The sequence below is a fragment of the Opisthocomus hoazin genome, chromosome 4, assembly GCF_030867145.1.
Source record: "Opisthocomus hoazin isolate bOpiHoa1 chromosome 4, bOpiHoa1.hap1, whole genome shotgun sequence".
Lineage (NCBI taxonomy): Eukaryota > Metazoa > Chordata > Aves > Opisthocomiformes > Opisthocomidae > Opisthocomus > Opisthocomus hoazin.
Genome location: NC_134417.1, coordinates 8,768,786 through 8,782,693, shown reverse-complemented (window position 1 = coordinate 8,782,693; position 13,908 = coordinate 8,768,786). Strand labels below are relative to the sequence as shown.

General features: G+C 49.9%; 1 protein-coding gene across 4 annotated transcripts in view; it reads right to left on the bottom strand.

The window, feature by feature from the left end:
- Positions 1–2,404: 2,404 nt before the first annotated feature.
- Positions 2,405–13,908, bottom strand: part of SGPP2 (sphingosine-1-phosphate phosphatase 2) — a 38,657-nt gene continuing 27,153 nt past the window's right edge. For all 4 annotated transcript variants that reach the window (XM_075417305.1, XM_075417308.1, XM_075417306.1 and 1 more), the window contains 2 exons: positions 11,754–11,843; positions 2,405–5,185 (listed from right to left, as the gene is read on the bottom strand). In XM_075417305.1, coding sequence (XP_075273420.1) covers positions 4,640–5,185; positions 11,754–11,843 — 636 coding nt within the window. In that variant the 3' untranslated portion in view covers positions 2,405–4,639. The remainder of the gene's footprint in view (positions 5,186–11,753; positions 11,844–13,908) is intronic.

Below are 13,908 nucleotides of genomic sequence, written 5' to 3'. Positions count from 1 at the left end.
GGCTGGCAGCTGGATTTTTCACCAGTGGTCCCCAGTTATGAATTACTTCTGGCCTGCTGCTGCTGGGCCATCTCGGGATCTGCACACGAGGGCAAAAGGCTGCAGAACTGATGGCAGCGAGGCCACCGCCCGTTCTCACGTGCAGGCCGGGTGACTGCTGGGTTCGTTTCAGCCGGGCACAAGCACTGCCTTCTGGGTTTTCCTTGCTGTGCTTTGGTCCTGCAAGGGGCTTTTCCAGGCAGCAGAACGCCCGAGGCAGCCTGGCTCCAGCCACAGCCGCAGGGCTCTGCGCTCGCCGCTCGCTGTTGCCATCGAGTGTTTGTGTAAAGGCACCGCTTGGGCCCGTTTCCATCTCCGGGCTGGCAGCGTGCTTGCTTGCGCTTTAAATCATTCTCGGTTTGGCAGGTGGGTACGGAATGAGCCGAGCAGAGCAAGGGGTGCTGCCGGGCGGCTGCCGTGGGGACCACGGCCTCGGGCACAGGCGGCACCTCCGACCGCCCGGCCACCTTGGGCCCGAGCCTGGCTGCAGGCGGGTGGGTCGGTGAGCGCGGTCGCATGCAGGCAGCGAGGGAAGCCATGGCTCCGGCCGGAGCGGGAGCTGGGTGGCAGCAAACGAGGGCCGCGCCTCACACACGTGTTAGCAAACGTGCACGATCCCACCCGCGGCTGAGCCGCACCTCCACCCTGCCGGGAGATGTACCCACGCTTCCCAGCTGCTACCTGCAGCAGGCATGAGTAGGGTTAAAGCTGAAACCGTTTTCTTTTCTTCCACCCCCTAAATTAAATCACCCATATCCAGAAAAGCAAGCTGGAAGCTTACTTGCAGTTTTACATACAAACTTGGATAGATTAGGAGAAAAACTTGGGAGAAGTTGCGATTAGGAGAATTTGGGATTAGGAGAAAAACTTGGCTAGATTAGATGAAAAGTGACTGTTGGAAAATGAAACCAGGCAAATTCAGTGCTTGCTGGTTTGGTTTTTAATCCCTGCCGAGGGGTGCAGTAACACTTGGCTGCTGCCAGAGTCGCTGGTCCTGTGCTGGAGACCGGCACACAGGGATGCTCTGCGTCAGGAGGAAGCTTGGAAAGTGGTTTGCAGAGCGATCACGTCAGGAGGCGGCAGCCCGAAGACAGGACAGAGTAGACTAAGCACAGGGTGAGATGCCTGCTACATCCCTCTTGACAGCGTAGCGAAGGAAACGTAGAAACAGATTGTCTTGGCACCACTCCTCCAGCCGAAGGCAGCTGCAGGACGGGGAGCTGTAGTGCTGGACCAGGACATGCAGGACAGTACTGAGGAGAAGGCAACAGCCCAGGCTCCAAGGCTGATGCTCCGTATCTGGAAGTTCTCTCTACCCCATTCACATCAAAGGCAGCATTTTACTCTAAAATCCAAGCACGTCTACTCAAGAGGATTCAGCTGATGCCTTTGTGTTACTGAGTACAGAATGACCAGCAAACCGACCACAAAAACCTCATTTGCTACCATCACGTGGGAGACACGGAAGCACCCAAACTGCGGGGATGAAGAGGTGGGGAGCATTTCCAAAGACAGCAAAGACACGCATGGGTTTGCAGGGAGGACCCAGTGCTTCAGATTAAAGAAATACAGGAAGGGTGGCAGGTCTTACCTTGTCAGGGATGTGCCTCTTCAAGCCCAGCCCTGTGGGAACAACTACGAGCCCAGCCTCAGCACGGAGCCCTGCTGAAAGCCGCGCCTGGTCCCGGTGGCCCCGAGCTGCGGCAGCAATCGGGGCTCATCCCAATCAGCTGCGGGCACTTGGGGGTCCACGGGCACCCCACTTCCAGGCAGGACATGATGCTGAGGGGAAGACGTGGCGCTACCTGGTTTCAAATACACATCCTTAACAAAAAAGCATTGTTAGGCTCCTCAGTGAACATGAAGTATTCTGTGGTTTATGGGCTGTCACGCTACAATTGCATACATTAATTTAAAATCAAATTTGCGTTCCACTAGAGGTAGATATGGCAAATGAAGGAGATTCCAGGTGCCCAAACATCCCCCAGCCTTAAGGACACAGCAACTCAGGTGTTTCCATTTGCAACCGATATAGCAAACATTTGCAAGGAGGTCAGTAGCCTTTTCTCCTGTCCTTAAACAAGCAGGATGCTGCTGCAGAGCCTGGGGGAGCCGCAGCTGGCAGCCAGCCTGAGCAGGAGAGGATGGGCCACAAGTGGGCCAGCTTGGGAAGAGCGAGAGGTGGTTGCATTCAGGGAGCCATTTAAACTGCAACTCGTTCCCCTTACATAAATCATTTACAAGCAGCAACAGAGGACGCAAAATGAACAGAGAAACACCAAATTTTGCAAAAATGCATATATTTTAAAATTTCAACCAAGTACAGTTTGCATGTATTGCATGAATCACATGCAGGTGAATACTATAAAAGATAAAAATACTTGTGCACATTCTTTATAAATCCAAGCACTTATATATATAATTTATAAAATTTTCATAGCATAAAATAGCTGTGATTCAGAACAGAATTTCTACACATAAAACTGCATGAATGTCCCCATCAAACCACGCCTTTCTTGGGACCAACTAATTTCACCCCATTGGTTAAACTCAGTTTGCTGTGAAGTTTCTTCCCAATTTTGGTCCTGTCCGCTGTGATGTGGCACCTCCCCAGGGATTCAGCTCTGCCGTGCAGCTGTACATCCCAAAGCACCCTGAAAATACGGTGTTCTGAGGCCTGATGGCAGTGCTTCGGGGGTGTGTGGGAGGGAGGGCGACTGAGGACGGGACCTCCTGGTTTCGACGGCCCGAGTCCTGTGCTCACCAAAGGGCACTTGTCCTGCCGAAAGATTCCTTGAAGCTGCTTGCATGCACGTGTAAAGAGAGACATGTCCACACAGCTTGGATTTAAAACAGTTTCTCCACAGCCTGGGCAGATCTAAAGGCAGCTACAATATCTGCCTGCATTTCTTCTGGAGACTACCGGCCTGGTTTTAAAACCTCACAGCTCTTTCACACACACAACTCCTTGCACAAAACTCCCAACGGCTTTTTTGGAACTAGATTATATTTACCCAAGCGGTCAACTGATGGCAAAGCACCTCCTTTACATTCTTCAGGTTAATTTTTCTTGCAGCCAGGAAGACAAGCATACATTATTAAAAAGCTGGCTTTTATGTACATTCTGCCAGGAAAGGCACAGGGGCCATGCCTGAAGCTCCGCGGTCATAGCATGTTACATTTTTCCAGCCAAGCAGACCACATTCACCGCTGTATTTCTCAACAGCTCATTGGTCCAGCAGCAGATATAGATTTTTTTTTTTAAATAAGCAGCCTGAGTTATAGTGACCACTATCCTACGAACACTCCTCAACTGCTATTCTACAAGTGTATACATGGTATTGCAAGACGCATGGAAGAACTGCGTAGCACCAGAAAATCATGGCATCTTATCATCGCCACACGTTGTAGTCACCAGAGTTGCCACTCGGCTCCTTCCACAACGTGATTTAAGGACAATTACTTGTCCCCCCTGCACGATAGGAAGGGCTTTGTCCCATCTCCTAGACAGGGAAACTAAATCAGAGTTAAACAGAGCCTCAACATTGTGGTAACAGCTCTGCTCAGTGGTATGCAGGCAAAGGATCTGTCAGTGGAGGGTTTCTTACTACTATTCAAGATTAATTTCTTATAAGTCACTTAAAATGCTTTGTGTTGTATCTTTCTTTCTTTTCTTTCTTTTCTTTCTTTTCTTTTCTTTTCTTTCTTTTCTTTCTTTTCTTTCTTCTGTTTTATTTCTTTGTTCGTGCTTTTTTGGGTATTTTTTTAAAGGGTTGCAGTGGGTGAAACCATACACACAGAACTAGCCCGGTCTGGCAGTGCTGTTGGAAGACACTATAACAAGCGACAAGTACAATAATCACCAGATTTCGCTAGGGACATGCACAGCTGTACCCACGCGTGGCTGCCTCTGACCTCTGCCGACGCCGGTTGCTGAAGCAGCCAGCCGCCTTCGCCGGCAGGACGCTCCCACCGAAGCCCAACGGTGGGAAGGTCCCAGCGCGCACAGAGCCACCACCTCCACCCGCCTCCACATCCCGCTCCCCTCCTCCGCCAGCCTTTCTCCCGGTGCTTCCTTCGGCCGCGGCGCCCGGGGATGGCAGGGCGCAGAGCTCTGCACACCTGAAGGACGGCCCTTTGCTCTCAGCTGGCTGTCTCTTCTCCCGCTCCCCCGTGCCCCACACACGAGCCCGTCCTTGGCTTGCTCTCCTCCTCGGGCAGGAGCAGCCCCGCGGCCAGGCAGGCAGGTCCACAGCCCACGGAGCCACAGGGCCGGCATCCCGCAGGCACAGCCATGCTTCTCGGCACCCTGGGCCCCAAAGCAGCCGCTGCTGCCGCTCCAGCAGGGATTTTGTACTCTGTGCTTGTCACCTTCAGTTGTCAAGGCCAGGGGTCTCTAATTACGGGACACAGTGGGGTCAGTGATTTCTAACCCCCAGTTATTTGTGTACAGCGGTTCCCATGACTCTTCCGAACCCGGTATTTTAGGCCAGTGCAGAAAGGCACAAACCACTTTTTGGTCAAGTTACCAGCCTTGGTCGAGTTACCGCATCTCTGAAATGGTGGTGCCATACGTTTCTTTGTAAGGAAGGCGCTGCGCTCACATCAGTCCAAACAGCTCATGCAGCAGCGGCACAAGCACGGTGGCACTGAAGCCGACTGAGGAGTACGTTATAAATTTATACGGCACTTCGACCTCCAGCCGTCTTCGGGCTTCCAGGTCGTTGATGGGAAACTTGTACCGATAACCCAGCAGGCCAAGGACCGCGCTCTTCATGAGCTGGCGCGTCAGTAGAACAACAAAGATCCCTACGGAGGACCTGGCCAGCACCAGCACTGCCATTTTACTGGTGATCAGAGGAAATCCAAGCTGAAAATTTTCACGGGTGTCAGCAGGCACGGCGTACTGATTACTTAACCAAAATCCCACAGTTGCTCCAGCTCCTGCTCCTAAGATAGTAGTGGTGTCTCCCCTGGTAGGGCTGTAGTAGTCCAGTTTGGGGTAGTTGTAACATAAGACAAGAGGCACAACTATGGAAAGCAGTGGACAGAAGGGACTGGTTAACAGCAAGTGATCTATCGTGTCCCACACAGGGTACAACAGCACGAGCAGCACAGCCGAAATCAGCGCTCCACCGATCACGTCCTGCAAAGAGATCACATTTAAAAGCTTTGTGAGACCTGGAAGGCAAAACAGAAATTCTCAGGTGATGATAAAAGACCACCGTCTGCATTCGTGAGAGCGCAGCAGCAGAGGAACGCCCTGAATTCACAGCGATGGCACCGTCCACGCACAGCGCTAAACGAAACATGACAATCTGCGAACCCAATATTAGCCTTGTCCGTGTGAGTATATCTATTAACTCACATTTTCCCCTGAACCAGTGAGATTCTTACCCTTGCCTGCTTTCATGTTTTAAGGGCACTCTCCACCTGCGACCTCAGCAGAAAAGGCACACGTACAACTCCATCTCAGGGACGGCATCACTGTAAGCTGCCTTCATACAAACCCTCCCATAATTCTACAAGTAGTTTCATCATATCAGCAGGATTATCGCTTCCTTGCTTTGTGCAGATGGGAGGATGCCGTCTTTTGTCAGAGACAAGCACCCAGTCCAGGCACACGGGCTGCGGGGGAGAAACGCGCAGAGCTGCGGGACGTGGTGCCCGTGCCGTGATCCCTGCCGACCGCAGCGGGAGGTAGGCACCGCCGGGCACGAATACATCAAGGGGAAATTTGTTGCCCAAGCCTCTGAAATCTGACTTGTAGTTAAGGGCCTGAGGCAAGCACATAGTTAAAACCTAATTTATTAACAGAGGCAAATAAGGTGTTTTGAGAACTTGATTGTTGTCGACCGCAAGGCTTGGGAAGGGAGACAAGAGGTAACCCCTAACAAAAGCCGTCTGTGTGAGAGCAGCCAGATAAAAAGCAAAACAACAAGTTTCTCCACGCTGCTCTCCTGACGTCGCCCAGGAGGCAGCAGAATTTTTACTCTGACCATGAAATTCCCTGCAAAAGCTAGAGATAATCACATACAGATATGTCCTCTACTCAAGATTGTATCTTTTTCACTGAGCCATGACAGTTGACTGCTACCATGCTTGGTCACAGTCTAAAATGAATTATTTATGAGAACTTCATTTATAGTTAGGCAGGAACAAGGGAATTTTTTCACAACAGAAATATTTAATGACTTTCTGGTAAATGCATCACTCCAGTAAGGCTGAACTCTAGCTGTTTACAACATCCAGGCAATAGATTCACAGCACATTTGTTTTTAAGCAACTCCCAGAGCCATTTTGCATATTCCTAATGCAAACTTCCACTTAGATTTATTCCCTCGTCCATACATGAGGCTAGCCATGGACATACACAAGGTTGTTCACAGATGTCTGATATGCAAAATACTTAGGTGTCGATATTTCACAACACCAAATTCCTTAGATGATAACTTTATACACAAAGGCATGTTTTGGCCTGACAGTAAGTAACTGCGTCGACACGAAAGAGATGGGGGTTGCTCCCAGCACCCATGCTCAGAAATCCCATCACCTCTGTGCACCTTCACTTCTCACCCCACTATTTATCTACTTCATATTAGAAGAAAAAAGTCCTGACATCTTGATACGCACTCCATGTGTGATTAAGGAGTGAAATTCAAAAGCTGGTCACATGGTTTTCTGTTCCAATTAAAGACATTTAACCAAACCCTAACATTCCCCTAACAAATGCTTTACTCGGATTTATGCAGCTGACTCCAGCAGTTCCTGGCCAGGGCGCAGACACTCTCCATTTACAAACCTGATGAAGGTTTTCTGAATTTTGTCATCCTGCCGCTCACCCCCAGCACAGTAACACAGCCCTGTAGTTTTCAGGTAGGACCCAAATAACCAGCTCTGCTCACAACCTGCGGCTCATACCAGTGGTCTCCAAAGTGGGTGCGCAAGGCAACCAATTGGGCTGTGGGAAGAAAATACTTTTGGCACCACTAATAAGTAAAATAAAAATTATGTATCTTTGTAAAGTAGTGTTTATTTAATCCTTTTCTCATCCTTTTTTTAATTTCTATTTTTATGTATGTTTTATAATGTATCAGTGTAGTAGTACATGTATATAATTAATAAATAAATATACATCTATTGAGTGTGCACTCCAGAAGATTTTTACTGCTAGGGATGCACAATCAAAAAATTTCGGAGACTAGTGGTTTATGCTGTTTCTCCCTCCATGTACCGATATATGGGCTTCTCATTGTGGAGGCTCCTGACTAGCAGCTGCGGGCGAGCACGGGACGTACCCAGCCACAGCCGTCAGCAGGGACTCCCTCTGGTCCTGGTAAGCGCAGGCTGAGGTTGCATTTTCTGAACACCCAGAACAGGCTGCCAAGTTCAAGACCAACACTTTACGAAACCATTTAGTGGTGCAGAACTAATGATTTTCCCTCCTTGTCTGTTAAACTCAGGACAAGCTGAGCAGAGGAGGGATGGCTCTGGTTTCTGTGAGAAAAACTGCTTTTTCTGGACTCTCCCTCCTGTGCATCCAGGAGCGGGACCTCAGTTTTCCCCGGAGGTGGAGCTGCTGTTTGCGCTCCCAGGAAGCACATTCCCACCCGTCTGCCTGTGTAAACAGATTAGCCTCGCGCCAAACCCGCAATTATAAAGGAATTTTGAAATCAGGGCAGGCACGAATTTTGCTCAAGGTGCAGCACTACCGGCAAAGCTTAAAACCTCCTGTTTCCCTGCCGGGATGCTCCAGGTCCCGCAGCACAGACAAGTCCTCCAGAGGTCCTGTCCCCCTAAAAGAGCCCCCCCCCGCCCCGCAGCTGGCCCCGCTCCCACAGGCTGTGTCCCCCCCCAAGGAGCCCCCCACCATCCTGCAGCTGGCCCCGCTCCCACAGGCTGTGTCCCCCCCCAAGGAGCCCCCCACCACCCCGCAGCTCGCCCCGCTCCCACAGGCTGTGTCCCCCCCCAAGGAGCCCCCCACCATCCTGCAGCTGGCCCTGCTCCCGCAGGCTGTGTCCCCCCCAAGGAGCCCCCCATTTTTCTCTGCGGCCTGCAGACAGGCCGGTATCAGGTTCCTAACGCTGCAAGCCCTCCAAGCTGTTTTCCCCCGCCGCAGGCACCCAAAGCAGCAGAGCTGGGTAACAATCCATCCGCAGGCGATGCCTGGGACGCAGGGCTGGGGCTCTCCTGCCCGTCACCGAGGGAGCATGGCAGCAGTGAGGTCCGTGGGTACCCGCACCGCTGCTGCAGCTCTCGCGCTGGGCTGGTTTGGTTCTTTCACAAGGTCTTAGAACACGATTCTCTTTAGGACTGCAAAAGCTTTCTGAAGGCAAGACCCTCCTGTGCTCTTCCCATTGAAAATATGGTTGGAGACACAAGCACTCACAAAATGCCCCCACAATACTGAACCAGCACCCGGAACACGGTGGCACTCGAGCATCTTCACTGATGTTGCCAATCAAAGCAACAATAACGCTTTTCCTATCCTGTCTTGTAGACGGTCACTTACTGCCCCAGTCCCTTCGTGCCTTCATTCGTGGCGTGAGGCTCTACTCGCTCTCCTGAACAGAAAGCTCTTGCTTGCTTTCCACTCCTATAGGTTACTCTGCTTCATCCCACCAAGCGTGTACTGGCACAGTGTGCAAAGTGATGCCAACATGATGTTTGTTTATCAGCTTTAAAATATTCAAGATAATATCAGGATTAATGGTGGTGTTAAAAAAACCAAGACACAGCACAGCGAAGGGGCAGGGCGGGGGCCCCAGCGTACCCTCTCCTGAGGGTGCTGGCATCAGCAATAAATGCATCAACACTGAGTCGGTGTTTCTCAGGGAAAAAAACAATTCATTTTGTTTACAGAAACAACTTTCAGGTTTCTTTTTGGTTGTAAAAAGTGACCTTTTGGCTTCTCCCTGTACCCTACCCCACAGGCTGGCGGGTGCAGGGCATCATTGCTTCTAGCTCAAGGCAGTGCAGAAGGGAAGCCGCAGTGCGGGCAAGGCTGCTGCAAGCTCGGCGGCGGCCCTGGAGGGGCTGGCCCCCCCCAAGCCCCCGCGCCGGCTGCAACCAGGGCAGCACACACCACAGCCGACATGAGACCCAGCTCTGCCGCCACAGTGAACACCAAACCCACCGCCTTGGCGCACTAAGACATCCCTACGACTGGCCCTGAAGGGTTAAAGGAAGGCTAAGAGCTTCCCTTCTTCCTGCCCTCAGCGAGCTTGCTCGCATCTTTTCGGAATACCGTGCGCTCACACGAACGCCATCGCTCTTTGTTTCAGACACGAGATGACTCTGATGTGCTCCAGCAGCAGTGGGACTGGAACACTGTTCACCTCGCTGAGGCAGGGATCAAAAATTGGGCCAAAGTTTTAAGATGGAGAGTAAAGGGATATTCTCTAGAATACAATTGTCTGGGGAAAAAAAACAAAAAACAACAAACCCCAGTCACAGTATCTGTAATTGCTTGTTATTCCTTAAAAATCACCTCTACACAATTACAGATTCTCTGCTTCCAAAGGTGTCCAAATTTTTACTTTGTCCTTTCCAGGTAACTCCAGTTTCCCACTTCCCCAGCTCCTCAGACTCCATCACTTAAGACCTAAAAGAAAGCGAAGGGCCCTGTTTTTCCCCTGCTTCTCCACCAACATAGGATATTCTCATGCTAAGGTGGTGAAGGTGGGTTGTTGTAATTAAATTATCTCTCAGCAGTGCAAGTGTATTGCTTCCACCCCATTCTCTAGCTGGGTGATGCTCTCCTGATAAAAGCCCAGGCAACGGGTGATTATTCCCTTTTCCCTAATCATACCATCCATTCTGATATGGCTATAATAACGCAGATAGCTCTCATATCAGTTTACTGCCTCTCCAGCAGGTCTTTAGTGGTAGCACTTCTTCTACTGACATGACTGTGCTTTTTGAGGCCGCTCCTGATCCAAAAGCAACGCCAGCAACACTGAAATACAGACTGATTTGTAGAGCTGAGACTACAGAAGACGAGCCCCTGTGCCAGAGCTTCAGCCACAGCTGCAGCAAAGCACAGTGCGACCTCCCTGCCGCACCTTTTCTGGTTTCTCAAACTAGAAAAATTCAGTTACACTAAGTCGGCGGGTGTATGTTACCATTCATTTGCTTTACTAAAATATTATGATTGCTTAACAAATAATTATATCCTGTCAGTATTCGTTTTCTATTAAGACCTCAGTTAAAAATCTGACAGAGGCTGTTTTGGCTGGTGGCATCTCAGGCAGCTCAGGGTGGGAGCCATCCCTCAAAGGGCAGAAAATGGCTCTGAACTGCACTTCTTCCCCGAAACCTGTCGCTGCAGGTGGGATGCTGCTGCAGGGAGAGGGCTTGCATCTAGGCAGCTGGGACCATCAGGCATTTCCCCAGCTCTGCCCCCATCACGGCACGCATGGGATGAAGATGCCAGCGAAGCACATTTGCCCTTCTGAAAGGCAGCATTGCTTACACTTCAACTAAGGAGCTTTTTTTTTTTTCATTTTAAAGCCCTTTTTTATCATGTCAAAGGCACAAAGGACTTTTTCTTCCATACCCTAAAATCCATCTCAATTTAGAGGAGTCTTTCATGACGATGGACCAGCAAGGAAAGTATGCAAGGAATTTTTACTGATTGACTTAAGGTCACTAGCCAAGAAAGGGTGTCTCCAGCTTTGGATTAAGATATGGTTTTGATGTACTAGGCCTGGAAGGGAAGGTCAGGCTATATTTTATAGATAACCTTAATCTCATAAGGGCTCCCTCTCTTACAGTCATCAAGTCTCCTTATTACAAACATAATTATTACTTAGCAAAAAAATGCAAATATTTATGCATACGCAACCAACCAACAATGCATATCGAACTCTTGCAGGGAAGTAGCCGGGAGTTCTTATCCGTACTTGGGAAGCGGGGCCACCCCTCTGACCGCTACGTATAACAGGTCAGCAATGTGTCCTCTCATCAGGAAGGAACCAGCTACTGTGTAATCAAACTTACACTGACACCTGCTCTTAAAGCAGGACTGACATCTCTAAACCACTGTGCCCAACAAGTCTGTCACACAAAGTCACAGATGTTTTACGATTATTTTCAGATTAAGTATTTGTGCATCTCAGTCCTTTAAGAACGAATTTCCTTCCAGCTACAAATGAGAAGCTTGTCATTGTATTTTCTTAGGTGCCACATCCCCTTATGGTACCACGAGACATGGTGTCCCCCAGCCCCCCAAGAGCAGCTCACTTGCTGCGTTTCACCCTCTCCTCTGCTCTCCGCTGGCGTGACTCACCCCCCTGCTATTCCTTCCCTGACACTCCCCGGCTAAACCAGCCCGGAGTATTTCTCACTGACAACAGTGATACTATTGCACAAAAGGCTTAGCTAAGGAGCAGGGACAGTTGCCCAAGTGCATTCCTCACAGAACTACAATTGAGCTGCCACACCGACCTCACCCGGCTCCTCAACCCACTCGCACCGCTGCTGCCCTAATGGTATAACTAATGCTCCTGTGGATTCAAATAGCAATGGCCTGAGGGCTTCCTCACACCTGCCTTCAAACGTACAGCCCACAAGGTAGTGCCATGGCTCCCACATTCCTGCAGCGGCACGGCCAAGGCAGGACGAACACGGCTTGAAGAGTGGGAGATGGGAATCACTGTAGGTAAGCAGAGCTGGAGGCACGAGCGGCACGGGGCGGCGCAGGGCATCCTTACCAGGACGGTGTGCATCCCCGTGTAGAGCCTGCTGAGGCACACCAGCGCCGAAAACACAAATGCTGCCACCAGGCCTAGTGCGAATGGATACTGTGAAAAGGAAAAAAAAAAAAAATACACACTTTACACCAATATCCTCTTGAACATCAGTATATATGAGCTGTACTTTCCCAACGAGATCAACGTGACCCAAGACAAGACCTCCCGTCGGCCAACGTGCAATCCTGCTGGAAGGTCCTTTCGCTACCCGTGGTGCTCACTTTTGCAAAGGTCTAGTCTTCGTGTGGGGAGACCTGGGAAATAGATGGTATTTGCAGAGTTTTTCTCCACAATATCCACCTGCAAAATCCATGTTAGTGCTAAAGACCTTAAGGAAAAAAAGGCGCAGCACGCTGTACAAGTAATGCCCGAGGTTGAACCGCAGCCTCAGATCACCCGAGGGGAACGCGATAGCTGCAGAGTCTGACCAGAGGCATGAGCAGCAGTGCTCCAGCAGCGGGCTGGGAGGGGAAAATCAATGTCTGGGCTGAAACCGCAGTCCAGCTATTAGAGCAGTCAGGACCGCTCTTCCTCGTGACACTTAAGATTTAATCGTCTATTTATGAAGCTTTAACTAATTTAAGTTTTGCTTAATTCCTTCTCTGAGTTGCCTACAAACATAGAAAGAAGTATTGAAATAAATCAACATTTAAAAAGGAAAAAAAACCCCACATTTGGTAAAGAATAAGCTTAACATGTTAGCTCTTAATCCACTTATTCAAATCCTGAAACCGAGTGGGCTGGTGGGCTCCTTTCAGTCTGTAAAGGACACATTTCTGAAAAAAATAAACCAACCCAAAATATAAATAAATAAAACTAATCCACCCGATTTGACACAAAGTCTCCATCTACTGCCGAGAGGCTGATGAGTGACCAGGGTGGCCACAGGGCAGTGCAAAAATATTTCTGTGAAAATTTTAAGCGTAACAACTCCTTTCTGACCCTTACCCCCCAGCGTACTGTAGCTCCCGAATTAGAGAGCTCAGACTTGGCTGCAGATGTCACTCCCAGTTCATAAAACACTATTTTTTCCTCACTTCTCTAAGCCCTCAGAGGATTTACACCCACTTTATTCCCCCCCTCAGCAGGCAGCCTGGGAGCTAGTCCAGTTCAGTAATTGATGACTAGGACAGCTTTAGAAGATAGCAGCATAATGTACTGGTAGATTTTTCCTTCTTAATAGAGGCAATTAAATCATTTAATTATTTTACAGCAGCTTTATTGTTTCATGGCAGTTTCCAAGCAGCACAAGACAGCCCATGAAGAGCTGCATGTCCCACTGGTAGCTTATCAATCGAGGAGGAAGACAAAGTGCTGCTGACGGGGTCTTTTTGGCAAATCTGACACATGGGACGGATCTGGCCTTCCAAGGCTGATGGATAACCCACCTCAGGGCTCCTCCTCCCCATCCCATGCCACTGCTGAGCTGCTCGGACCAGTTACCGTATGGCTTCCAGGGAGCAGGAGCCTGGCAGCACAGCGTTAGGCACCACCGACCTGCCCGTTTGCCACTGCCCGCGGCACAGGGGTGAAGCCCACTGCTTCACAGCTGCAACCATGTGAGTCTGGAAGCTAAATTAATTCGGTGTAATTCAGAGATCTCCGTTTCTATGAGTTGCAGCCCCAGGACACCCCACCTTCCATCAGACGGGTGACCACCTTTTGTCCCTGCTCACACACTGGCACGGCGGGGAGGACATTCAGGGACCCTGCGACAGCGAGACCCCCCGGCCGTACTGCGAGCCCTCTTGGTTACATGGGTTTACCTTTGAAATACACTTGAGAAGGCTGAGAAACATGCTGAAATATGATGCAGCCGGGAAGTTATTATTGCTAGAGTACAGGAAACGTGTTCGGATTCATAAAATGAAACAAAAATAATCATCATGGAGAAATGAGTTTCTGGGAAATAAACCTTTCAGAAAGATAAAAGGTTGAAGGTTTGGGGAAAATAATTATGAGATCGATCTCCCCGGGCATCCTGTAGCTCCAGTGCAGTGAAACTGCTGCTACTTCTCTGACAAACAGGTGCTCATACCGTGCTGTATGCTTTAGTCTAAAACAGGCTAGAGCCAGGGGATTTCCCAGGATGCTTTTCCTGCGTCGTACAACAACC